This window comes from Scyliorhinus torazame, chromosome 9 (genome assembly GCF_047496885.1).
Source record: "Scyliorhinus torazame isolate Kashiwa2021f chromosome 9, sScyTor2.1, whole genome shotgun sequence".
Taxonomy (NCBI): Eukaryota; Metazoa; Chordata; class Chondrichthyes; order Carcharhiniformes; family Scyliorhinidae; genus Scyliorhinus; species Scyliorhinus torazame.
Genome location: NC_092715.1, coordinates 35,536,826 through 35,563,825, shown reverse-complemented (window position 1 = coordinate 35,563,825; position 27,000 = coordinate 35,536,826). Strand labels below are relative to the sequence as shown.

The following is a 27,000-nucleotide window of genomic DNA, read 5'->3' as shown; positions in this document are numbered from 1 at the left end:
CGTGGTGAGGTTGCCCGCTGTAACATATTGGTGTGACTGCAAGCTCAGTGATGGGAATCCTCCTATTCAGGCACCCTGTGCCCCAAGACCCCACTCCCCCATACTCCCTACCCCCACACCCCCTACTCTCACTAGCGGCAAGGGTTGTCCCTGACTTTCCAGACGATGGTCTGTGCTACCACATTTGTTAAATCCCAGCCATTGTTTTTCAGAATGATTGGAGAAAGTACTTGCATCATTTATCTCATGCCACAGATATCCAGTGACCATTCACACCATAGAGAGTTGAAATGTCCCCTGCGTTTCGGGTAAAGTTAGCTTCAAAGCGAGAGAGTACAGACTTGATTTGCATCTCCTCTGATTGAACCCTGCACTGAAAGGGCAGGTCAAGAATAAAGTGCAACTCTCCAGTTCGGCAAAGCAAGTTAACACAGAACATACAGAGCAGAAGGAGGCCATTCAGCCCATCGAGCCTGCACCGACCCACTTACGCCCTCACGTCCACCCTATCCTTGTAACCCAATAACCCATCCTAACCTTTTTGGTCACTAAGGGTAATTAATCATGGCCAATCCACCTAACCTGCACGTCTTTGGACTGTGGGAGGAAACCGTAGCACCCAGAGAAAACCCACGCAGACACGGGGAGAATGTGCAGACTCCGCACAGACAGTGGCCCAGCGGGGAATCGAACCTGGGACCCTGGTGCTGTGAAGCCACAGTGCTATCCACTTGAGCTGCCGTGTATCCCTAGATCATTAGAGATCAATTTAACTGAAAGAATAACAAGAACAAAGAACAAAGAAAAGTACAGCACAAGAACAGGCCCTTCGGCCCTCCAATGCCGACCATGCTGCCCGACTAAACTACAATCTTCTACACTTCCTGGGTCCGTTTCCCTCTATTCCCATCCTATTCATGTATTTTTCAAGATGCCTCTTAAATGTCACTATCGCCCCTGCTTCCAGCACCTCCTCCGGTAGCGAGTTCCAGGCACCCACTATCCTCTGTGTAAAAATACTTGCCTCGTACATCTACTCTAAACATTGCCCCTCGCACCTTAAACCTCTGCCCCCTTGTAATTGACCCCTCTACCCTGGGGAAAAGCCTCTGACTATCCACTCTGTCTATGCCCCTCATAATTTTGTAGACCTCTATCAGGTCGCCCCTCAACCTCCGTTGTTCCAGTGAGAACAGACTGAGTTTAGAACATAGAACATAGAACAATACAGCGCAGTACAGGCCCTTCGGCCCACGATGTTGCACCAAAACAAAAGCCATCTAACCTACACTATACCATTATCATCCATATGTTTATCCAATAAACTTTTAAATGCCCTCAATGTTGGCGAGTTCACTACTGTAGCAGGTAGGGCATTCCACGGCCTCACTACTCTTTGCGTAAAGAACCTACCTCTGACCTCTGTCCTATATCTATTACCCCTCAGTTTAAGGCTATGTCCCCTCGTGCTAGCCATTTCCATCCGCGGGAGAAGGCTCTCACTGTCCACCCTATCTAACCCTCTGATCATTTTGTATGCCTCTATTAAGTCTCCTCTTAACCTTCTTCTCTCCAACGAAAACAACCTCAAGTCCATCAGCCTTTCCTCATAAGATTTTCCCTCCATACCAGGCAACATCCTGGTAAATCTCCTCTGCACCCGCTCCAAAGCCTCCACGTCCTTCCTATAATGCGGTGACCAGAACTGTACACAATACTCCAAATGCGGCCGTACCAGAGTTCTGTACAGTTGCAACATGACCTCCTGACTCCGGAACTCAATCCCTCTACCAATAAAGGCCAACACTCCATAGGCCTTCTTCACCACCCTATCAACCTGGGTGGCAACTTTCAGGGATCTATGTACATGGACACCTAGATCCCTCTGCTCATCCACACTTTCAAGAACTTTTCCATTAGCCAAATATTCCACATTCCTGTTATTCCTTCCAAAGTGAATCACCTCACACTTCTCTACATTAAACTCCATTTGCCACCTCTCAGCCCAGCACTGCAGCTTATCTATATCCCTCTGTAACCTGCTACTTCCTTCCACACTATCGACAACACCACCGACTTTAGTATCGTCTGCAAATTTACTCACCCACCCTTCTGCGCCTTCCTCTAGGTCATTGATAAAAATGACAAACAGCAACGGCCCCAGAACAGATCCTTGTGGTACTCCACTTGTGACAGAACTCCATTCTGAACATTTCCCATCAACCACCACCCTCTGTCTTCTTTCAGCTAGCCAATTTCTGATCCACATCTCTAAATCACCCTCAATCCCCAGCCTCCGTATTTTCTGCAATAGCCTACCGTGGGGAACCTTATCAAACGCTTTGCTGAAATCCATATACACCACATCAACTGCTCTGAGTTTATTCAACCGCTCCTCATAGCTAATGCCCTCCATACCAGGCAGCATTCTGGTAAATCTCTTCTGCACCCTCTCTAAAGCCTCCACATCCTTCTGGTAGTGTGGCGACTAGAATTGAACACTATACTCCAAACAAGTGTGGCTTAACTAAGGTTCTATACAGCTGCAACATGACTTGCCAATTCTTATACTCAATGCCCCAGCCAATGAAGGCAAGCATGCCGTATGCCTTCTTGACTACCTTCTCCACCTGTGTGCCCCTTTCAGTGGCCTGTGGACCTGTACACCAAGATCCCTCTGACTTTCAGTACTCTTGAGGGTTCTACCATTCACTGTATATTCCGTACCTGCATTAGACCTTCCAAAATGCATTACCTCACATTTGTCTGGATTAAACTCCATCTGCCATCTCTCCGCCCAAGTCTCCAAACAATCTAAATCCTGCTGTATCCTCTGACAGTCCTCATCGCTATCCGCAATTCCACCAACCTTTGTGTCATCTGCAAACTTACTAATCAGACCAGTTACATTTTCTTCCAAATCATTTATATATACTACAAACAGCAAAGGTCCCAGCACTGATCCTTGCGGAACACCACTAGTCACAGCCTTCCAATTAGAAAAGCATCCTTCCATTGCTACTCTCTACCTTCTATGACCTAGCCAGTTCTGTATCCACCTTGCCAGCTCACCCCTGATCCTGTGTGACTTCACCTTTTGTGCTAGTCTACCATGAGGGACATTGTCAAAGGTCTTACTGAAGTCCATATAGACAACATCCACTGCCCTACCTGCACCAATCATCTTTGTGACCTCCTCGAAAAACTCGATCAAGTTAGTGAGACACGACCTCCCCTTCACAAAACCATGCTGCCTCTCACTAATACATCCATTTGCTTCCAAATGGGAGTAGATCCTGTCTCGAAAAATTCTCTCCAGTAATTTCCCTACCACTGACGTAAGGCTCACCGGCTTGTAGTTCCCTGGATTATCCTTGCTACCCTTCTTAAACAGAGGAACAACCTTGGCTATTCTCCAGTCCTCCGGGACATCGCCTGAAGACAGTGAGGATCCAAAGATTTCTGTCAAGGCCTCAGCAATTTCCTCTCTAGCCTCCTTCAGTATTCTGGGGTAGATCCCATCAGGCCCTGGGGACTTATCGACCTTAATATTTTTCAAGACGCCCAACACCTCGTCTTTTTCGATCTCAATGTGACCCAGGCTATCTACACACCCTTCTCCAGACTCAACATCTACCAATTCTTTCTCTTTCGTGAGGCATTTGTTGAGGTGAAGAGATCAGAAATGCTGGAGGATATTTGTTCTGCTTTAGTCAAGTAAATTTATGATATTTGCCTGCGTGCATTATAACGTAAGGTCCTTGGCCGAGCAAAGGTTAACATGGGACTCGAGAGTGGACTGTCCACAGTGTGATGTATGTAGTCACATGGTAAGAGAATAGAACTATCTAAGCAGCCGGCCTGCATGGTGGAAGCTACATCATGCAAGATCATACATGGAACTGTAAATGTTAAAGCCTCCCAAGAAAGGTATTTATGTTGAAACACACAAGGCCTCATCAATGAGCCACACCACATGGAAACAGTATGTACATAATATGACAAAAATGGCCTGATGAGATAGGGGAGCATGGCATATTCTTTATTTTAGGTCACTACACAAAGATAAGTGCACAGATTGAACTCAATGAATCAAATCATAGTTTGTGTTCTGTATGTTTGTTTTAATGGAAAATAAAACAGCTTCATACTTCAGATGAATCCTTGCATCACCAAGTACTTGCTTTCAGAAGAATTGAAGAGGTACAATTGCAAACATCAAAAGTATTATTTATTTTTATTTATTATTTATTGTATTTATTTATCAGACTGCATTTTCACCATGCCGAGATGACTTGGGAGTTCTTTACAAATGGCGGGCAGGTTCAGATTCCAGAACTCCTGACCATATTCCCAGGCTGTTTCATTTTCAGGAGTGCCTTTAAAGGGTGCGGGCTAATTCCCGGCAAAAGCCAGCATCCAGAATTCCCGACTTGGCCGGCTTCATTGTGGAGATAGGTGTAACATACACTCATGATTTACATGGGGTCAGGCCCGAATTCTAAAGAGTCATGGTTAACGGCCGCCAGAGAAGTCATAAACCCTAGTCTGAATGAGGGGACTTTCTGAAATATATGCTCCCATGCCAAACTCTGCCCCTCCACCCATCCTCCATTGTCCCTCATATCCCCTGTGCCAAGCAGTAGCACTTCTTAGCTCATTGATCTACATTTTACAATACTGAACCAATGAAGCCCAGAGTGACAGGAGGATATGTGAAAAAAAGGTAATCCATTCATAACCTTCTATTATGTTTAAAAAGTCACTTCACTGCAAAGCAATACAAGAGTCCCTTTGAAATGTCAATAACAGAAACCACAAGTCCTTGAAACCAATTAGCAGTGTGTAAATTAACATTGTTAAATTCATTGCAGAGATCAGAGAGACTGAGCTGTCAATCAAACAATGTTTTCTCTGAGGTGCAACAGTTTCAACAGAGTACTGGATGTCTGGGATCTCTACCAAACAAACAAGTGGATGAATAGGGCCTCAATTTATCTCTTCCCCGCTGGACAGCATCACTAATGTTATCAGACTAAGCCAGTATTGTGCAGGAATGCATTTAATTATGTACTTATCTTCTGAGAGTCGTACTTCAACTAACGACTTCCCATTTCAGAGTCTTGCGTGCTGTCTTGCAATCTAAAGGCATGTAAGACTTCAGTGGCAAAGAGACCATTAACTTCAAAGGTAAATCAATATTTTAATCTTATTTATTCCCTACAGGATTACCGTCTAAATATCTTTCTGCGTCAGCAATGGAATGATCCCAGACTGGCATACAGCGAGTACCCTGATGACTCTCTAGACTTGGACCCATCGATGTTGGATTCAATCTGGAAACCAGATTTGTTCTTTGCCAACGAGAAAGGAGCCAACTTCCACGAGGTGACAACGGAGAACAAATTACTGAGAATTTTTAAAAATGGGGTTGTCCTTTATTCAATAAGGTAGGCACTTCAAGTCACTGGATGATGTTTGAACAGCATTTGTCTGTGTTCTTAAAGCTGCCACGCATTATCTGTGTGAACAATCCTTATGTCTTTTGCCTAAAATTGGTCTTAATGTAGATCTGAGTGAATGGCGTGGTCGACTCTGGGTTTACTGACGTTTTCACTATTCTGAACAGATGTGACAAGGTGATGGCTTCGTTCCTGCGTAATATGCTGTTCGGGTGCCTAATAACCCAATTGCAACTCAATTTATTTTGACTGGAAATAACCTGAGATGTTAAGCAGTGGAACCTGTGCTTACAAACCCATCTTTCAGACTGTCCTACTTCTCCAGTCTGTCTCTACCCAATTGTCATTAATTAAAACACCGAATTTGCATACTGACGCATCACTGCAATTACTGGCATAAAGGATACTGACTGAGCTTGAAAAGTATCTGAACAAATTAAGAGGTTGCACAAAGTAGGTGAATGATAGATGAATATTACTGTGTGCCGTAGCTTTTCAAACTGGGGGCTTCAGCAAGTGGAATCGATTCTTCAGATATCTGCCAGGCATCAGATTTCCTATTGTTCCCAATTCATAGCCTTGCTTGGCATCTGCTGCAGTAAATAGCGAGAAAAAGATGTTTACTGGAATGTTTTCCTTTGCTTCTCTACGATATGAGAACAGGGAATACTGAGAGTGCATTGATAATTATTGGGGCCCGTCTATCACACAGAAGAGCCTGTAAGACATTGTTGCAAATGTACAATTGGGCAGATAAGAAGAGAAAATGTGAAACTTGAAGTTTGTATACACAATGAGCAGATGTCTATTAGCAAAGGTAAAACAGGAACATGATTTGGATCTGATATTTTAGATTACTGGATGTACACGGTGAATTTCAAAACGTTGTATAGCATGTAATCAATGTTCAGTTATAGTTACAATTTTTAAAAAACCTTTATGTCCAGCTATTGATTAGATCATGTTTAAAATAGTATGCCAAATTTTGGGGCACCTTTGTGTTTAACTTGATACACGAGGTTGTAAACATGTGGGAAACCAGTTTGAATCCCACCACGGCAGGAGGTTTGTCATTACCAATTCCCTGGTGATTGTATTTTCCTGACTTCCTCCCACCCTTACATTTACTGATTTACAGCGATTTAGCTATTTTGGGATGTTACTTGTGTCCACTATAGTGAAGACTGATGCAAAATAGCTGTTCAATTCATCTGCCATCTCCCTACTTTCCAGCATCAATTCTCCAGACATACTTCCTATAGGACAAGTGCTCACTTTGTCATCTCTTTTCTTATTTATATATCTGTAGAGACTGTTACTATCTGTCTTTATCTTGCTAACTAGCTTTCTCTCACACTCTAATTGTTCCCTCCTTATCAATCCTAACAATGTTTGTTCTTTACATTATTTCCAATCTTCTGACTTGCCACCCTTCTCTGCACAATTCTGTTTTTTCTTTAAGTTTAATACTGTCTTCAACTTTTTCAGTTAACCATGGATAGTGGGTCCTCCCTTTGGAATGTTTCTTTCTCATTGAAATGTGTCTATTCTGAAATATCCCTTTAAACATCTGCGATGAACATTTATTGATCTTTCTCTTCACCACGTTTGCCGGTTCACTTTAGCTAGTTCAGAATACTAGTCGTGGATGCACTCATCGCTCTCTCGAACTGAATGTAAAATTCAATCAAATTATGATCGCTGTTACTGTTATGATCCCAGTTGGTGCTATCATTGGCCGGGGAGATCCCAGAATGGAACCTTGGCACAAAAGACCGTAACATTTATTTATTTTTTAATAAAATGTGGAGGAACAGAGTCACAGGACCGCTAACTAATTTTAACAATAAGAAAAACATTTATTAAACATGAAAAAATTGGACTGTAATACAGTGTTCCTTTACTGCACCTTTAGCTTTGCAATTACACAGATTTTAGGATTAACATGGGTCACAAATTACAACTTAAACTACAATGGTCTCACTAACACACAAAGTCCTTTCGAAGCATACAAGATGATTGTAGTCAAATACACACACTCCGGTCTGAACTCAAGTTAGTCTCTACGGATTTCATCGCAGAATCCCCCCTAGGTGAGAGTTTCTAAACTCCACTCCCAAATACATGCCTTAAAATCTTCTCTCATGATAACGCTTTCCCTTTGCGGTTTGTATTCTGAAACTCAGTCCAGATTTTGCATGGACACTTTTAAACAAAGCTTGTGCTCCACTTTTAACAGGGAATCCAGTCCATGATTTCACACCAGCCCCTTTAGGATTTCTTTGTCTTGACTGTTGTGCAAGCTGCTCACAATTGCTTTCACTCTCAATTCACAGACTGTATTAAAATGACTTCAAATATTTCAATAACCTGTGAAGTTTGCTGTGCCACTTTACAAAGAACAAAGAAAAAAGAAATGTACAGCACAGGAACAGGCCCTTCGGCCCTCCAAGCCCGTGCCGACCATACTGCCCGACTAAACTACAATCTTCTACACTTCCTGGGTCCGTATCCTTCTATTCCCATCCTATTCATATATTTGTCAAGATGCCCCTTAAATGTCCCTATCGTCCCTGCTTCCACTACCTCCTCCGGTAGCGAGTTCCAGGCACCCACTACCCTCTGCGTAAAAAACTTGCCTCGTACATCTACTCTAAACTTTGCCCCTCTCACCTTAAACCTATGCCCCCTAGTAATTGACCCCTCTACCCTGGGGAAAAGCCTCTGACTATCCACTCTGTCTATGCCCCTCATAATTTTGTATACCTCTATCAGGTCGCCCCTCAACCTCCTTCGTTCCAGTGAGAACAAACCAAGTTTGTTCAATCGCTCCTCATAGCTTATGCCCTCCATACCAGGCAACATTCTGGTAAATCTCTTCTGCACCCTCTCTAAAGCCTCCACATCCTTCTGGTAGTGTGGCGACCAGAATTGAACACTATACTCCAAGTGTGGCCTAACTAAGGTTCTATACAGCTGCAACATGACTTGCCAATTCTTATACTCAATGCCCCGGCCAATGAAGGCAAGCATGCCGTATGCCTTCTTGACTACCTTCTCCACCTGTGTAGCCCCTTTCAGTGATCTGTAGACCTGTACTCCTAGATCTCTTTGACTTTCAATACTCTTGAGGGTTCTACCATTCACTGTATATTCCCTACCTGCATTAGCCCTTCCAAAATGCATTACCTCACATTTGTCCAGGTTAAACTCCATCTGCCATCTCTCCGCCCAAGTCTCCAGACAATCTAAATCCTGCTGTATCCTCAGACAGTCCTCATCGCTATCCGCAATTTCACCAACCTTTGTGTCGTCTGCAAACTTACTAATCAGACCAGTTACATTTTCCTCCAAATCATTTATATATACTACAAAGAGCAAAGGTCCCAGCACTGATCCCTGTGGAACACCACTGGTCACAGCCCTCCAATTAGAAAAGCATCCCTCCATTGCTACCCTCTGCCTTCTATGGCCTAGCCAGTTCTGTATCCACCTTGCCAGTTCACCCCTGATCCCGTGTGACTTCACCTTTTGTACTAGTCTACCATGAGGGACCTTGTCAAAGGCCTTACTGAAGTCCATATAGACAACATCTACTGCCCTACCTGCATCAATCATCTTAGTGACCTCCTCGAAAAACTCTATCAAGTTAGTGAGACACGACCTCCCCTTCACAAAACCGTGCTGCCTCTCACTAATACGTCCATTTGCTTCCAAATGGGAGTAGATCCTGTCTCGAAGAATTCTCTCCAGTAATTTCCCTACCACTGAAGTAAGGCTCACCGGCCTGTAGTTCCCGGGATTATCCCTGCCACCCTTCTTAAACAGAGGAACAACATTGGCTATTCTCCAGTCCTCCGGGACATCCCCTGAAGACAGCGAGGATCCAAAGATTTCTGTCAAGGCCTCAGCAATTTCCTCTCCAGCCTCCTTCAGTATTCTGGGGTAGATCCCATCCGGCCCTGGGGACTTATCTACCTTAATATTTTTTAAGACACCCAACACCTCGTCTTTTTGGATCACAATGTGACCCAGGCTATCTACACACCCTTCTCCAGACTCAACATCTACCAATTCCTTCTCTTTGGTGAATACTGATGCAAAGTATTCATTTAGTACCTCGCCCATTTCCTCTGGCTCCACACATAGATTCCCTTGCCTATCCTTCAGTGGGCCAACCCTTTCCCTGGCTACCCTCTTGCTTTTTATGTACGTGTAAAAAGCCTTGGGATTTTCCTTAACCCTATTTGCCAATGACTTTTCATGACCCCTTCTAGCCCTCCTGACCCCTTGCTTAAGTTCCTTCCTACTTTCCTTATATGCCACACAGGCTTCGTCTGTTCCCAGCCTTTTAGCCCTGACAAATGCCTCCTTTTTCTTTTTGACGAGGCCTACAATATCACTCGTCATCCAAGGTTCCCGAAAATTGCCGTATTTATCTTTCTTCCTCACAGGAACATGCCTGTCCTGTATTCCTTTCAACTGACACTTGAAAGCCTCCCACATGTCAGATGTTGATTTGCCCTCAAACATCCGCCCCCAATCTATGTTCTTCAGTTCCCGCCTAATATTGTTATAATTAGCCTTCCCCCAATTTAGCACATTCATCCTCGGACCACTCTTATCCTTGTCCACCAGTACTTTAAAACTTACTGAATTGTGGTCACTGTTACCGAAATGCTCCCCTACTGAAACATCTACCACCTGGCCGGGCTCATTCCCCAATACCAGGTCCAGTACCGCCCCTTCCCTAGTTGGACTGTTTACATATTGTTTTAAGAAGCCCTCCTGGATGCTCCTTACAAACTCTGCCCCGTCTAAGCCCCTGGCACTAAGTGAGTCCCAGTCAATATTGGGGAAGTTGAAGTCTCCCATCACCACAACCCTGTTGTTTTTACTCTTTTCCAAAATCTGTCTACCTATCTGCTCCTCTATCTCCCGCTGGCTGTTGGGAGGCCTGTAGTATACCCCCAACATTGTGACTGCACCCTTCTTATTCCTGATCTCTACCCATATAGCCTCACTGCCCTCTGAGGTGTCCTCTCGCTGTATAGCTGTGATACTCTCCCGAACAAGTAGCGCAACTCCGCCTCCCCTTTTACATCCCCCTCTATCCCGCCTGAAACATCTAAATCCTGGAACGTTTAGCTGCCAATCCTGCCCTTCCCTCAACCAGGTCTCTGTAATGGCAACAACATCATAGTTCCAAGTAGTAATCCAAGCTCTAAGTTCATCTGCCTTACCCGTAATACTTCTTGCATTAAAACATATGCACTTCAGGCCACCAGACCCGCTGTGTTCAGCAACTTCTCCCCGTCTGCTCTGCCTCAGAGCCACACTGTCCCTATTCCCTAGTTCTCCCTCAATGCTCTCACCTTCTGACCTATTGCTCCCGTGCCCACCCCCCTGTACCTTTGTACCTAGTTACTGCTCTTTAACTCAGAAAATGTTGAGTACTATTCCTCTGAGTCATACCTTGGTCTCCGTTCTCTTAACTCCTGTCATCTTAAACACTCCCAATTCCCTGGTCATCTGGACTATAACTTGTGCTTTCGGAAGCCTGCCTCTTTGAAGCTCCCATCCTGTCCTGCAATCAAATTAACTAAACTAAAGCTTAAAAGCTTCTCTACCTTCCACGGTCCCAGTTGCTAAGCAATGCTGCATACTTCTGCTGGCCTATTTATTCACTCTTCATGCCATAACCATCTCTAAGAACATATAGAAGCACAGTTAGAACTTAACTAACGCTCGCATATACAAACATCTTTGTCCAGCATGAATCAAAATATAGGTTTTATCCTTTTAGGCAGAGAAACAATAAAGTAAACACACTTAAAATGATTACTAATGTTTACCAATACAAATATAAATTCCTTAAACGACTTCCGGTGGCGGCTATGAAGGAGTAAGTCGCACATTTGGTGGCTCCCGCTCTGCTCAATCCTTTGGACCTTTTCCCCGTTTTTCTACTGGACTTACTGAATTGTAAAACGGATGTTAGTGGCAATTGTTTACTGAATTCCCACTTTGGTACATGGAGAGAAGGACGAGAAGTGTTCGTAAGGGTAGAAACAAAAAGATAGAGAAGGCTTGGGCTGTAGGTGCAACAGAAGACAGCATGGCGGAGGTTCGGACCTCTGGCCTGTCGACCCAGCAGTCTCTGGAGCAGCTGATGCAAGTCATTCAGGAAGGCTTTGCTCTGCAGAAACGGGACTGCTTGGACCCGATAAAAGAGTCAATTGAGCGGTTGGAGCATAGATTAGATGCCCAGGATCGGGCGATCCAGAAGGTGGAGAAGGCGCTGGCTGAGCAGGAGGAACATCAGACTGCGGTGGAGCTGGAGGTGGGGATGCTGAGGGACCAGCAGGAGAAGCTCCTGGAGAAGGTGGAGGACCTAGAGAATAGGTCCCGCTGGCAGAACCTAAGAATCGTTGGGCTACCGGAGGGGTCCGAAGGAACGGATGCTGGGGCATACATCGCAGACATGTTTGTGAAGCTGCTGGGGGATGGGGCATTCTCCTGGCCCTTGGAGGTGGATAGGGCTCACAGACCACTCATGAGGAAGCCGCGAATTGGAGACCCCCTGAGGGCAATGGTGGTGAGATTCCACAGGTTCTCGGATAAGGAGCGCATACTACAGTGGGCCAAGCAGACACGGAGCTGTAAATGGGACAATAGCATCCTGCGGGTTTACCAGGACCTGAGTGTAGAGGTGACCAGGAGGAGAGCAGACTTCAACCAGATCAGGGCGATCCTTTTTAAGAAAAAGGTGATGTTTGGACTGTTATACCCAGCCCATCTCTGGGTTACGCATGAGGATCAGCACTTCTACTTCGAGTCGCCTGAGGACACGTTGGACTTTGCGAAAAAGAAATTGCTGGTGATGGATTGAGAACTTTTGAACTTGGCTGCAACGTTCAGGTTTTTGTTTTTTCTTTTTGTTTCTCTGTTTTTGTAAAATGTTTCTCGTTTTGCATTTCATGAAAGATGTTTGTATAGTTTGCATTGATTTAGAACCAGTGGTAGAGCTGAGTGAGTTAAGGTTTTCATTTACGCTGTTGGAGGATGGAGGTGTGCTTGTTTTGATCTTCGTTTTTTTTTCTGTTGGGAAATTGTGTGGGGATTGTTTGATGTTGGAGTTTGTTTGTATGAGCGTGGGGGAGGGTGGGGAGGGAACAATAGGTGGGAGACTATCTGGCCCCGGGGATGGGGGCCACCAAGCTAACTGGGCGAGCTAGCTCTCGGAAGCACAGTGGGGGGTGTGCATATGTTTGGTTTAGTAAAGCAGTTGGGTTACAGGGTGTTGTTACTGGGGGTGGGAAGAGGGGGTGAATTTTCTGCTGGCATGGGAGGGACTTGGGCTGAGGGACAGAGAGGAGGTTGGGGGCGGGAACTACCTGGGGATAGACCGGTGGAGGCGCAGAGCATGGGCTGGAGGCGGGTATAAAAAAGGGGATGGATGATCGGCAGAGGGGGGGTCAATGAGCCCCCCAACTAGGCTGATCACCTGGAATGTTCAAGGGTTAAATGGGCCGGTCAAAAGAGCAAGTGTGTTCGCGCATCTTAGGGGATTGAAGGCGGACGTGGTAATGTTGCAGGAGACTCACCTTAGAGTAACGGACCAGGTTAGACTGAGGAAAGGCTGGGTCAGTCAGGTCTTTCACTCGGGACTTGATTCAAAGACTAGTGGGGTCGCGATCCTGATCAATAAGCGGGTGGTGTTTGAGGCGGGTAGAATAGTCTCGGACGTGGGAGGTCGGTACATTATGGTCAGTGGGAAGCTAGAGAGGGTGCAGGTGGTATTAGTAAATGTGTATGCGCCAAATTGGGATGCTGTGGCGTTTATAAAGAGGATGCTGGAGAAGATACCAGACCTGGACTCGCACAGGTTGGTCATGGGAGGGGACTTCAACACAGTTATGGACCCTGGCTTGGACCGGTCAAGCTCGAAAATGGGCAGGATGCCGGCAATGGCAAAGGAACTAGAGGGTTCATGGAGCTGATTGGGGGGGGGGGTGAATCCATGGCGATTTGGGCAGCCGAGGGTGAAGGAGTTCTCCTTCTACTCACACGTGCATAAAGTGTACTCCCGGATTGATTTCTTTATTTTGACAGGGCCCGGCTGGCTGGGGTGGACATAGGGTACTCGGCGATTACAATCTCAGACCATCTCCGCACTGGGTTGACCTGACGGTTAGTAAAGACAATAACCAGCGCCCGCACTGGAGGCTGGATGTGGGACTTTTGGCTGACGAAGGGGTGTGCGAGCGGCTGAGGAAATGTATTCAGAGCTACCTGCAGGTCAATGACACGGGGGAAATTTCAGCAGCGGTGGTGTGGGAAGCACTGAAGGCGGTGGTCAGGGGGGAGCTGATCTCGATCTGGGCCCATAGTGAGAAGGTGGATAGGGCAGAGACGGACCGACTGGTAAAGGAGATACTACAGATTCATAGGAGGTATGCGGAGACCCCCGAGGCAGGGCTTTTAAGGGAACGGCGGAGGTTACAGGCAGAGTTTAACTTGCTGACCACAGGGAGGGTGGTGGAGCAGCTGAGAAAGGCGAGGGGGGCGATCTATGAATATGGAGAGAAGGCCAGCAGAATTCTTGCACAGCAGCTTAGGAAGAGGGAGGCAGCTAGGGAGATAGGGAAAATAAAGGACGGAGATGGGAACCTGGTTGGTGATTCAGTAGTGGTGAATAAGGCGTTTAGGGATTTCTACAGCAGGATGTACAGGTCGGAACCCCCTATAGGGCCGGAGGGGATGAGGCACTTCTTGGAGGGGCTGAATTTCCCAAAGGTGGACTGGGAGCGGGTAGAAGGGCTGGGGGCCCCAATCGGGCTGGAAGAGATAGTGGAGGGCTTGAAGGCCATGCAGGCGGGTAAAGCCCCGGGTCCAGGTGGGTACCCAGTGGAGTTTTATACAAAGTTCTCAGGGATATTGGGGCCGGTGTTGTTGAGGATATTCAATGAGGCAAGGGAAATAGGGGTGCTGCCCCTGACGATGTCACAGGCAACGATTTCGCTGATTCTTAAGCAGTACAAGAACCCGGAGCTGTGTGGGGCCTACAGGCCGATCTCCCTGTTGAATGTAGATGCCAAATTGCTGGCCAAAATCTTGTCTTCCAGGATCGAGGATTGTATTCCAGACATTATTGGGGAGGACCAGACAGGGTTTGTTCAGGGCAGGAAGTTGGTGGCCAATGTAAAAAGGCTGTTAAACGTGATCATGATGCCCCCGTAAGGTAGGGAAATGGAGGTAGTGATCGCAATGGATGCAGAAAAGGCTTTTGATTGGGTAGAATGGGATTATCTGTGGGAGATACTGGGACAGTTTTGATTCGGGCGGGGCTTTATTTACTTGGTCAGGTTACTGTATCAGGCTCCTGTGGCAAGTGTACGGACAAATAGGACAACATCAAACTATTTTAGACTACACCGGGGGACGAGACAGGGATGCCCCCTCTCCCTACTGTTGTTTGCGCTGGCTATAGAGCCATTGGCAATTGCTCTGAGAGCCTCGAGGGGCTGGAGAGGTCTGGTCGGGTGGAGGGGGGGTGGGGGGTTGGGGGTGGAGCACATGGTTTTTCTCTATGTGGATGACCTGCTTCTGTACGTTTTGGACCCAATAGAGGGGATGGAAGAAATCATGAGGATTCATGGGGAATTTGACCAGTTTTCGGGGTATAAGCTTAATATGTGAAAGAGTGAGATGTTTGTGGTCCAGGTGAGGGGACAGGAGAGGTGACTGGGAGAGCTGCCGTTTAGGTCAGTAAAGGGAAGCTTGAGGTACTAGGGATCCAAGTGGTGCAGGAATGGGACCGGCTGCATAAATTGAATCTGGCTCGGCTGGTGGACCAAATGAAGGACGATTTTCGGAGATGGGACGCCCTTCCGTTGTCTCTGGCTGGGGGGGTGCAAACGGTGAAGATGATAGTCCTCCCGAGATTCCTATTTGTATTTCAGTGTCTCCCCATCTTTATTCCGCGGTCCTTTTTTAAGCAGGTCAACAGAGTGATCACAGGCTTCGTCTGGGCGGGCAAGACCCCGCGAGTAAGGAAGGTAATGCTTGAGCGGAGTCAGGGAGAGGGCGGGCTGGCGCTGCCAAATTTGAGGAACTATTACTGGGTGGATAATATAGCCAAGATCAGGAAGTAGGTGGTGGGGGAGGGGTCGGCATGGGTGAGGAAAGAGGCGGCTTCATGTAAGGGCACCAGTCTGGGAGCGTTGGTAACTGCGCCTCTGCCGTTCCCACCGGCACGGTACTCCACCAGTCCAGTGGTGATGGCGGCCCTGAGAGTTTGGGGCCATTGGAGGCGGCACGTGGGAGCAGTGGGAGCATCGGTCTGGGCCCCAATGTGTGATAATCATAATACCGGAGTACGGACGGGGGGGGTTCCGGTTATGGCAGAGAGCGGGGATTGAGAGGATGGGGGATATGTTCATAGAGGGGAGCTTTTTGAGTATGAAGGTGTTGGAAGAAAGGTTTGCGTTGGCGAGGGGAAACAAATTCAGATATCTGCAGGTGCAGGTTCGTAAACAGGTGTCAACCATCCCGCTCCTACCGCTAAGGGGGATTCAGGACAGGGTAGTTCCCAGAGGGTGGGTAGGAGAAGGGAGCATCTCGGACATTTATATGGAGCTAATGGGGTCGGAGGAGATGCAGACCCTGGAGCTGAAGCGCAAGTGGGATGAGGAGCTGGGATGTGAGATAGAGGATGGTCTATGGGCAGACGTGTTGAGTAGAGTCAACGTGTCCGCAACATGTGCCAGGCTCAGCCTGATACAATTTAAGGTTGTTCACCAGACTCACATGACAGTGGCCCGGATGAGCAGATTCTTTGGGGTGGGGGACAGGTGCGCAAAATGTGCGGGAGGACCAGCGAACCATGTCCACATGTTTTGGACATGTCCAAAGCTTAGGGGATTTTGGCAGGGATTTGCGGACGTCATGTCCACGGTGTTAAAAACAAGGGTGGTGCTGAGCCCAGAGGTGGCGATTTTCGGGGTGTCAGAAGACCAGGGAATCAGGAGGAGAAAGAGGCAGATGTTCTGGCCTTTGATTCCCTGGTAGCCCGGAGACGGATACTATTAGCTTGGAGGGACTCAAAGCCCCCGAAGTCGGAGACCTGGCTATTGGACATGGCTAGCTTTCTCTGTTTGGAGAAAATCAAGTTCGTCTTGAGAGGGCTATTCGTCCGGAGGTGGCAACAGTACGTCGACTTCTTTGCGGAAAATTAATCATCAGCGGGGGGGCGGGGGAGTAGTTTAGATTAGAGTAGGGGGTCAATATGGGTGGAACCTGTACGAAAGGTAAATGGTTTTTGCACAATGTTTATGGTTTCATGTTACTGTACAAAAATACCTGAATAAAATGTTTATGAAAAAAAAAAAATCGTTAAACTATCTTAATTTTCCTAATACTACCTCGAGCTGCGTTCACTATCAATTAGGATATCAATGAATCCGCTTATTGCGCATTACCAGGTATAGTGTAGCCTGCTCTATGGTGGGCTCCAGAATGTGCAGTTCGAAGAAACTATCCTGAAAACATTCTATGAACTCCTCATCGACGTTTCCGTTGCACATCTGATTTTTCTAGTCAGTCCGTAGGTTAAAATCCCCCATGATTATCACGATTTTCTGACAAGCTCCCATTGTTCTTTTATACTCTGTTTTACCGTGTAGTTACAATTAGGGGCCTGCACGCCACTCCCACCAGTGAACTGTTGCCTCCCGATCCCCAAAATCTATCCACACTCTACAAGTCAGGAGTGTGATGGAAGACGATTGACTTCCCCAGATATGTGCTGCTCTAACAACACATCCAGGACAAAGCAGCCCACTTGATTGGCACCCACAACCGCTACCATTTAGAAGAGCAAAGGCAGCAGATACCTGGGAAGTCCACTACCTGAAAGTTGCTCTCCAAGTTACTCCGCATCCTGACATGGAAATATTTCACCGTGCTTTCACATCGCTGGATCAAAAACCTGGAATTCCCTCCCTATCAGCACTCTGAGTGTGCTTACCCCTCATGGACGTCAGTGGTTCCATTAGTCAGCTCACCACCGCCATCTCAAGGCCAATTAGAGATGGGCAATATATTCTGACCTAGCAGATGACGCATGTATCCCATGGTTGAATATATAAAAGCCCAGGTTAGTCCGCAAACTTTTGGATCTTTATTATAAAAGGAAGCACAACATTTCAATGTCTTCATTGAACAGAATTTGGAAAGGAGAAGACACCTGGGGCTGAGTTCTCCATTTTCAGGAATATGTCCCCACGCCATCGTGAAAACTGTGGTCTCTTACGCCAGGAAAACTGGCGTCAAAATGCCACAGGTTCACTGTCTTGCAGGGGGCTAAGGAGGCAGCTGTCATGGAGCTTGCAGCTCCAGCTGCCGATATGGCCCCCCGCACTTCCGAGTCTGCACAGCCACGCAAGTATCACGGACGGTGGGACCATGAGTGGTCCAGGCCGTCGGGAATTCGGCCGGTTGGGGTCGGAAAATAGCGGGACGGGCCTCAGGCAATGACCTCAGGTGGTGGATAATCGGAGTACGGCGCTTTTCGGGGGGCAGAAAATCGTCACCGGTCCCGATTTCGTGCACGAAACCGGATTCTCCGACCTGTCGCCGAATGTGATTTCGCCGTCGGGGTGCGGATAATCCAGCCCCTGTTCTGGGTCAGTGTTGGCAATGGCATTGCTGTTTTTAGCTACATACACGAAAAAGATGTTTCACACAATACACCCAAATAAACATACTTCAGCTGCAAATTTCCTGCACAACCTCTGACCATCAATCAGTTCCTACTCTTTATTCAGACACTGCCTGAGCTATTTTATGGGATGCTGGTATCACTGGCCTAGACAAGCATTTATTGCCCATCCCTAATTTTCCTTGAGAGGGCATTTAAAAGTCAACCACATTGTTGGGTCTGGAGTCACATGTAGGCCAGACTGGATAAGGATGGCAGATTTCCTTCCCTAAAGGGCATGAGTGAACCAGATGAGTTTATGACAGTCTAGCAATGGTTTCATCGTCATCATTAAACTTTTAAATGCCGATTATTTTCATTGAATTCAAATTCCGCCATTTGCTGTGGTGGGATTTGATCTCAGGTCCCAGAGCATTACCCTGGGTCTCTGGCTTACTAGTCAAGCATCAATACCATTGCGTCACCACCTCCCCCGCTGTCCGGAAAACCCGCTCTCTCCATTGAGAATCCCCCTTTTCATAGAATTTACAGTGCAGAAGGAGGCCATTTGGCCCATCGAGTCTGCACCGGCTCTTGGAAAGAGCACCCTATCCAAGGTCCACACCTCCACCCTATCCCCATAACCCAGTAACCCCACCCATCACTAAGGGCAATTTTGGACACTATGGGCAATTTATCATGGCCAATCCACATAACCCGCACATCTTTGGACTGTGGGAGGAAACCAGAGCACCCGGAGGAAACCCACGCACACAAGGGGAGGATGTGCAGACTCCGCACAGACAGTGACCCAAGCCGGAATCGAACCTGGGACCCTGGAGCTGTGAAGCATTTGTGCTATCCACAATGCTATCGTGCTGCCCTTTTCATCCAGACCCCTCCCCTAAAGCCCGACCCAACCCCTGCTCTCCATCCAAACCCCACCCACCCCTCCCTGTTGGCCTGGATAAATTGTTTCTATTGGCGGAGGTGATCACAATGACAGGTCCTCTCTCTATGCAATGTTGCCAGTGTTTCCATGGTGATGCAGGCACTGTGTCAAATGCTGTTGTAACACTACAAAAGGAAGTGAGTTAAATTGTGAAACCTGAAGACACGTCGGTTGCACAGCGGGACTTAGAATAGGTGAAGGAAGACAATTCTCAAGATCCAGAAAGCACAATAACCAAAAACGTGGTGGATCGACGACCGATCCTTTGCAAAGCTTAAAAGTCAATCTGTTTAAGAAGGGTAGCAAGGATAATCCAGGGAACTACAGGCCGGTGAGCCTTACTTCAGTGGTAGGGAAATTACTGGAGAGAATTCATTCGAGGCAGGATCTACTCCCATTTGGAAGCAAATGGACGTATTAGTGAGAGGCAGCATGGTTTTGTGAAGGGGAGGTCGTGTCTCACTAACTTGATAGAGTTTTTGGAGGAGGTCACAAAGATGATTGATGCAGGTAGGGCAGTGGATGTTGTCTATATGGACTTCAGTAAGGCCTTTGACAAGGTCCCTCATGGTAGACTAGTACAAAAGGTGAAGTCACATGGGATCAGGGGTGAGCTGGCAAGGTGGATACAGAACTGGCTAGGTCATAGAAGGCAGAGAGTAGCAATGGAAGGGTGCTTTTCTAATTGGAGGGCTGTGACCAGTGGTGTTCCACAGGGATCAGTGCTTGGACCTTTGCTGTTTGTAGTATATATAAATGATTTGGAGGAAAATGTAACTGGTCTGATTAGTAACTTTGCAGACCACACAAAGGTTGGTGGAATTGCGGATAGCGATGAGGACTGTCGGAGGATACAGCAGGATTTAGATTGTTTGCCGACTTGGGCGGAGAGATGGCAGATGGAGTTTAATCCGGACAAATATGAGGTAATGCATTTTGGAAGGACTAATGCAGGTAGGGAATATACAGTGAATGGTAGAACCCTCAAGAGTATTGAAAGTCAAAGAGATCTAGGAGTACAGGTCCACAGGTCACTGAAAGGGGCAACACAGGTGGAGAAGGTAGTCAAGAAGGCATACGGCATGCTTGCCTTCATTGGCCGGGGCATTGAGTATAAGAATTGGCAAGTCATGTTGCAGCTGTATAGAACCTTAGTTAGGCCACACTTGGAGTATAGTGTTCAATTCTGGTCGCCACACTACCAGAAGGATGTGGAGGCTTTAGAGAGGGTGCAGAAGAGATTTACCAGAATGTTGCCTGGTATGGAGGGCATTAGCTATGAGGAGCGGTTGAATAAACTCGGTTTGTTCTCACTGGAACGAAGGAGGTTGAGGGGCGACCTGATAGAGGTCTACAAAATTATGAGGGGCATAGACAGAGTGGATAGTCAGAGGCTTTTCCCCGGGGTAGAGGGGGCAATTACTAGGAGGCATAGGTTTAAGTTGAGAGGGGCAAGGTTTAGAGTAGATGTACGAGGCAAGTATTTTACGCAGAGGGTAGTGGGTGCCTGGAACTCGCTACTGGAGGAGGTGGTGGAAGCAGGGACGATAGTGACATTTAAGGGGCATCTTGACAAATACATGAATAGGATGGGAATAGAGGGATACGGACCCAGGAAGTGTAGAAGATTGTAGTTTAGTCGGGCAGCATGGTCGGCACGGGCTTGGAGGGCCGAAGGGCCTGTTCCTGTGCTGTACATTTCTTTGTTCTTTGTTCTTTGTTTTGTTCAATCGATATAAACCTACGTCAGGAGGAGACATTAAGCAGCAGGGAGCTGATAGCATCAAAAGGCACGCCCCAGCTGTAGACACTTTTTATAGCAATTTGCAAAGAAAGGGACAAGGAGGTGGGAGGAAGTTACTTCAGGTCGTAGCTGCGAATGTGGGATAGCCTGAGCAACACTTAGCTCCGTGATTACCATTAGTCTCATGGCTTTGATTTCCGCGAGCAACATACGTCAAGTGGCTCAATCTGATTCCTATTAACCTCCTGCTCCGTACATCTTGCTGACTTGCAGACCATCTATCTGACAGCCATCTGATAACCTCGGAGGTTTTACCGAGCACGTTCAGATGTGACTGCCAGGTTAGAGAATTCAGCGTTCTACTCGCAGGTCAGCAGCTCAACCATCGGCGGCATTGCTCAGCACCTGCGATTTATTTTGAAGGGGCGGGGCGGCAGGGAAACCATACTGCGACGTGGATTATATGAACTTTGCCCAGCATGGAGCACAGATTCTGTAAAATCTGCAGAATCAAGAGCAGATCCTGATGTGTTGGGTAAGCTGGGTCTATATGGACTGCGTTTGATGCAGTGTAGAGAGAGACAGGCTTACAACACTTGAAAAGATACAACATGATTTTATTGAACAACTAATTATAACACATGCTTAACTGTGGGTTGACACTGTGCTGACTTGACTGGAGACTTGAGGCTAACCTGACCAGACTAACTGACTACCACATGGTGCTTGTTCTAGCTGCTGCTCACGAGCTCTGACTGTCTCAGAGGCTGGATCCCGAGAGAACGGGAAATCTGGTGCCCTCTGGCTTTATAGTGGTCGTGTCCTGTCTGGTGATTGGCTGCTCTGTTCTGTGTGCTTACTGGTCATCCTGTGTGTCAATCACTGCCTGTCTGCACTCCATTGTATACATAGATATATATTATGACATCTCCCCCCCTTTTTTTAAATATTGTGTGTGTTGAGATAATAAATATTAAGGTGAATGTGCGCGTGGATGTGTATATGTGCGTGACTATATACAGAATGTGCTAAAATGACCTTATGTACACAGGAAGGTGTCGCTAGTGCAGATATAGGGCAGATTATCATAGAATTTACAGTGCAGAAGGAGGCCATTCGGCCCATCGAGTCTCATCGAGCCTGAGTCGATGAAACGATAACAACGATATTTACAGAGATCAAAACGATAAGGTAACACAGTTGTGCAAGAGTTCAGTCTATAAGTTTAGTCTCTGCGGCGGGTGACGAATTCTGGTTGACGGCCTCAAGGGTGGATCAGGGGCCGCCTGCACTTGGATAGGCGGGACTGCCGCTAATGCTTTGGCCGCAGAGGTCGGCAGGATTGCTGGTAGATCGGTGGCCTCATGGTAGGGCACGTCCGGAGGAAGCATTGCATGAGGCGGGACATCATGGTTAAATGGCATGCGTGGAACTCTGCGCAGCGCCCGTCTGTTGTGTCTTAGGAAGGAGCCATCAGCCCTGCAGACGAGGAACGATCTCAGGGCCACTTGCTTGACCACCACAGCTGTGGCGAACCAGCCACCATCAGGCAACTGCACACGAACACGATCAGTTGGAACCAGCTCGGGGAGATCCGTGGCATGAGCGTCGTATGCTGACTTCTGTTGGGCCTGAGACTGCTGCATCTTTTGTATGACCGTGAGGTGGTCAAGGTCTGGAACATGGATGGCTGGAACCGTGGTTCGCAGAGTGCGGTTCATGAGCATCTGCGCGGGAGACAACCCAGTGGACAGCGGGGATGCTGTGTATGCCAGCAGTGCCAGGTTGAAATCGGAGCCTGAGTCTGCAGCCTTGCATAGTAATCTCTTGACGATATGGACCCCCTTTTCGGCCTTCCCGTTTGACTGTGGGTAGTGGGGGCTGGAGGTTACGTGACGAAAGTTGTATAGGCGGGCAAAATTAGACCATTCCTGGCTGTAAAAACAGGGACCGTTGTCACTCATCACCGTGAGCGGTATCCCATGCCTGGCAAACGTTTCTTTGCATGCTTTAATCACCGCCTTCGACGTGAGGTCGGACAGTTTCGCTACTTCAGGGTAATTGAAGAAGTAGTCGACCAGGAGGACATAGTCACGCCCCTTAGCGTGGAAAAGGTCGACACCGACTTTGGACCATGGGGAGGTCACTATCTCATGTTGCTACAGAGTTTCTTTGGGTCGAGCTGGCTGAAATTTCTGACATGTGGGGCAGTTGAGGACCGTTTTGGCAATGTCCTGGCTGATGCCCGGCCAATAGACTGCCTCTCGAGCTCTGAATAAACATTTCTCGACCCCCAGGTGACGCTCATGGAGTAGGCCGAGCACCGTAGCTCGCATGCTCTGCGGAATCACCATCCTATCGAGCTTCATGAGGATGCCGTCCACCACTGTCAGGTCGTCCTTGACTTTGTAAAACTGGGTACACTGTCCCTTCTGCCAGCCATTCATGAGGTGCTGCATCACACGCTGTCGCAGAATCCTTGGCCGTTTCCTCACGAATTTGGATGACCCTCTCATCAGTGGCTGGAAGGTTGGAGGCACACAATTGCACCTGCGCATCGATTTGGCAGACAAAGTCAGTTTGTTCATATGGTGTAGTGATAGACCTGGAAAGGGCATATGCAACAATGAGTTCTTCGCCTGGCGTGTAGACAAGTTCAAAATCATAGCGGCGTAGCTTGAGAAGGATTCGCTGTAACCAAGGCGTCATGTCATTCAAATCCTTCTGGATTATGTGGACTAGTGGCCTGTGGTCCGTCTCAACCGTGAATTTTGGGAGGCCATACACAATGTCGTGAAATTTGTCAATTCCCGTTAGGAGGCCCAGGCATTCCTTCTCGATCTGAGCGTACTGTTGCTCAGTGGGCGTCATGGCTCTGGAGGCATATGCAACTAGGGCCCATGAGGAGGAGTCATCCCTTTGGAGGAGCACCGCCCCAATACCATCCTGGCTCGCGTCAGTGGATATTTTGGTCTCTTTGGTCGGGTCGAAGAACGATAGAACCGGGGCTGTGGTAAGTTTTGCTCTGAGCTCACGCCATTCGCTCTCATGAGCGGGCAGCCACTGGAATTCCGTCGTCCTTTGGACGAGATGGCGGAGGGCTGTGGTGTGTGCCACCATGTTGGGAATGAACTTCCCGAGGAAGTTGACCATCCGTAGAAAGCGGAAGACCGCCTTCTTGTCCTCTGGGGTCTTCATGGCGTTGATTACTGAGACCTTGTCAGCATCTGGCCGCACGCCTTGCTGCGAGATGTGGTCACCAAGGGATTTGATTTCTGATTGACCGAACGAGCACTTGGCTCTGTTGAGTCGGAGGCCATGCTCATGGATTCTGTGGAATACCAGCTTGAGGCGATCGATGTGTTCTTGAGGAGTTGTGGACCAGATTATGACATCATCAACATACACCCGCTTGATACCCTCCATCGTCTGTTCCGTGATGCGGAGAAATACTTCTGAGGCAGAGATGATGCCAAAAGGCAGCCGGTTGTAGCAGTAGCGACCGAACGGGGTATTGAATGTGCACAGCTTGCGACTGGATGCATCCAGCTGTATTTGCCAGAACCCCTTGGAGGCGTCCAGCTTCGAAAAGAGTTTGGCATGAGCCATCTCGCGGGTCAACTCCTCTCGTTTTGGTATCGGGTAATGTTCCCTCATGATGGCGCGGTTTAAATCCTCGGGATCGATGCAGAGTCGAAGCTCCCCTGACGGCTTCTTGACGCAGACCATGGAGCTGACCCAGTCCGTGGGTTCTGTGCCCTTTGATATGATGCCCTGGTCCTGGAGGTCCTGTGACTGCTGCTTGAGGCGGTACTTGAGGGGTGCCGGCACCCGACGTGGTGCGTGGATCACAGGGGTGGCGTTCGGTTTGAGCAGGATTTTGTATCGGTATGGGAATGTGCCCATTCCGTCGAACACGCTGTGGTACTGCGTGATGATGTCATCAATTTCAGCCTGGAAGTTCTAATCAGGTGAGGCCGTCGCCTGTGAGGATGACATGGTGTGGACTCGCTGAACCAAGTTCAGGGGTTTGCAGGCCCGAGCACTGAGCAGGGATGCTCTGTCAGGTCCCACAATCTCAATTCACAGTGTTGCTTTAAATGACTTATTGGAAACTCTGAGTTGGCATGAGCCACTGGCAGCTATGGCATTGCCATTGTAGTCCAGGAGTTGGCAGACCGGTGGAAGAACGCTTGGTCTGACACGGATGGTGTTGAGATCGGATTTGGAGATGAGGTTCGCCAATGCGCCGGTGTCCAGTTTGAACTGGATGCGAGCCTTGTTGACTGTGAGGACAGCACACCACTCGTCATCGGGATCCACGCTGAGGATCGGGAGGTGCTTCGTTGTCTTGGAGAAAGGCAGCGCATGCTTCGTAATGATGCCCACCCGGTATGGAGATTTGAGGCACGCAGCATCAGGATCTGTTGGGCTGTCGGGGTCGGAGTCTGGCATGGTCTGCTGTATTGATCGGACGCTTCTGCGCCGCGGCTGGGATCGCTGGATGCTGGGCAGTGGAGCAGATCTGCAAAGGGCTGCGTAGTGGCCAAGCTTGCCACACTGTAGACACCGTTGTGTTTTGCCGGACATTGCCGCTTTAAATGGGCGGAGCCACAATTCGGACGCGTCATGACGCCAACGTCAGCGCATTCTGTGCGCCATCGCGCATGCGCAGTGCGGTCGAATGACGTACGCACCTGCGCAGTCTGGTCGTCGGTCTCGCCGTCCCCTCGGTCATGGTGCGCATGTGCAGGGGCCCGGGAAAAGCGTGCGGAATGGCCACTCTCGGCGATACTTAGGCCCTGCATTTGCGCGATGGCCTGCACCCATTCCGCCTCGTGGGAGATTAGCTTTGCCGTTTCTGCCGCCTTGATGTGGGAGTACCGATTGTTAGCATGTTCGTGGAGAACGCACGTTTTGATGGCGATGGTGAGGGTGAGCTGCTTGATTTTCAGGAGATGCTGGCGAAGGGAATCGGAGTGGACCTCGAAAACGATCTGATCCCAGATCATGGAATCAGTGGTCGAGTCATAGTTACATGACTGCGCGAGGATGCGGAGATGGGTCAGAAAGGATTGAAAAGGTTCATCCTTAGCATGAAGCCTCTGCTGGAAAACGTACCGTCCAAAGCTCTCATTCACCTAATGTCGCAATGGCTGTCAAACTTCAGTAGGAATGTTTTAAATTTTGTTTTGTCTTCGCCTTCAGCGAATGTAAGGGAGTTGTAGATGTGGATGGCATGGTCCCCGGCTGTGGAGAGGAATAGTGCGATTTTCCTGGCGTCCGATGCAGCCTCAAGATCGGTGGCTTCGAGATAGAGTTGGAACTTTTGTTTGAAGATCCTCCAATTTGCACCGAGGTTGCCGGCGATGCGGAGGAGGGCGGACATTTTCCATGTCACAGGATGGCTGTTTGCTGGTCAGCGCTGATTCACTCAAGGTAGGTCCGTCAAATTTTCAGCATCACTCAGCTGGTACCATGATGTGTTGGGTAAGCTGGTTCTATGTGGACTGCGTTTGATGCAGTGTAGAGAGAGACAGGCTTCTAACACTAGCAAAGGTGCAACACAATTTTATTGAACAACTAACTATAATCCATGCTTAACTGTGGGTTGACACTATGCTGACTTGACTGGAGACCTGAGGCTAACATGACCAGAGTAATTGACTACCACATGGTGCTTGTTCTAGCTGCTGCTCATGAGCTCTGACTGTCTCAGAGGCTGGATCCCGAGAGAACGGGAAATCTGGTGCCCTCTGGCTTTATAGTGGTCGTGTCCTGTCTGGTGATTGGCTGCTCTGTTCTGTGTGCTTACTGGTCATCCTGTGTGTCAATCACTGCCTGTCTGCACTCCATTGTATACATAGATGTATATTATGACATCTCCCCCCTTTTTTTAAATATTGTGTGTGTTGAGATAATAAATATTAAGGTGAATGTGCGTGTGGATGTGTATATGTGCGTGACTATATACAGAATGTGCTAAAATGACCTTATGTACACAGGAAGGTGTCGCTAGTGCAGATATAGGGCCGATTATCATAGAATTTACAGTGCAGAAGGAGGCCATTCGGCCCATCGAGTCTCATTGAGCCTGAGTCGATGAAACGGTAACAACGATATTTACAGAGGTCAAAAC

The 27,000-nt window shown here is 48.0% G+C and overlaps 1 protein-coding gene across 2 annotated transcripts in view; it reads left to right on the top strand.

Annotated features, from left to right (window-relative positions):
• The window catches only part of LOC140429149 (glycine receptor subunit alpha-3), a 398,827-nt gene that overhangs the window by 146,424 nt on the left and 225,403 nt on the right, over positions 1 to 27,000 (top strand). For both annotated transcript variants that reach the window (XM_072515780.1, XM_072515779.1), the window contains exon 4: positions 5,227 to 5,450. In XM_072515780.1, coding sequence (XP_072371881.1) covers positions 5,227 to 5,450 — 224 coding nt within the window. The remainder of the gene's footprint in view (positions 1 to 5,226; positions 5,451 to 27,000) is intronic.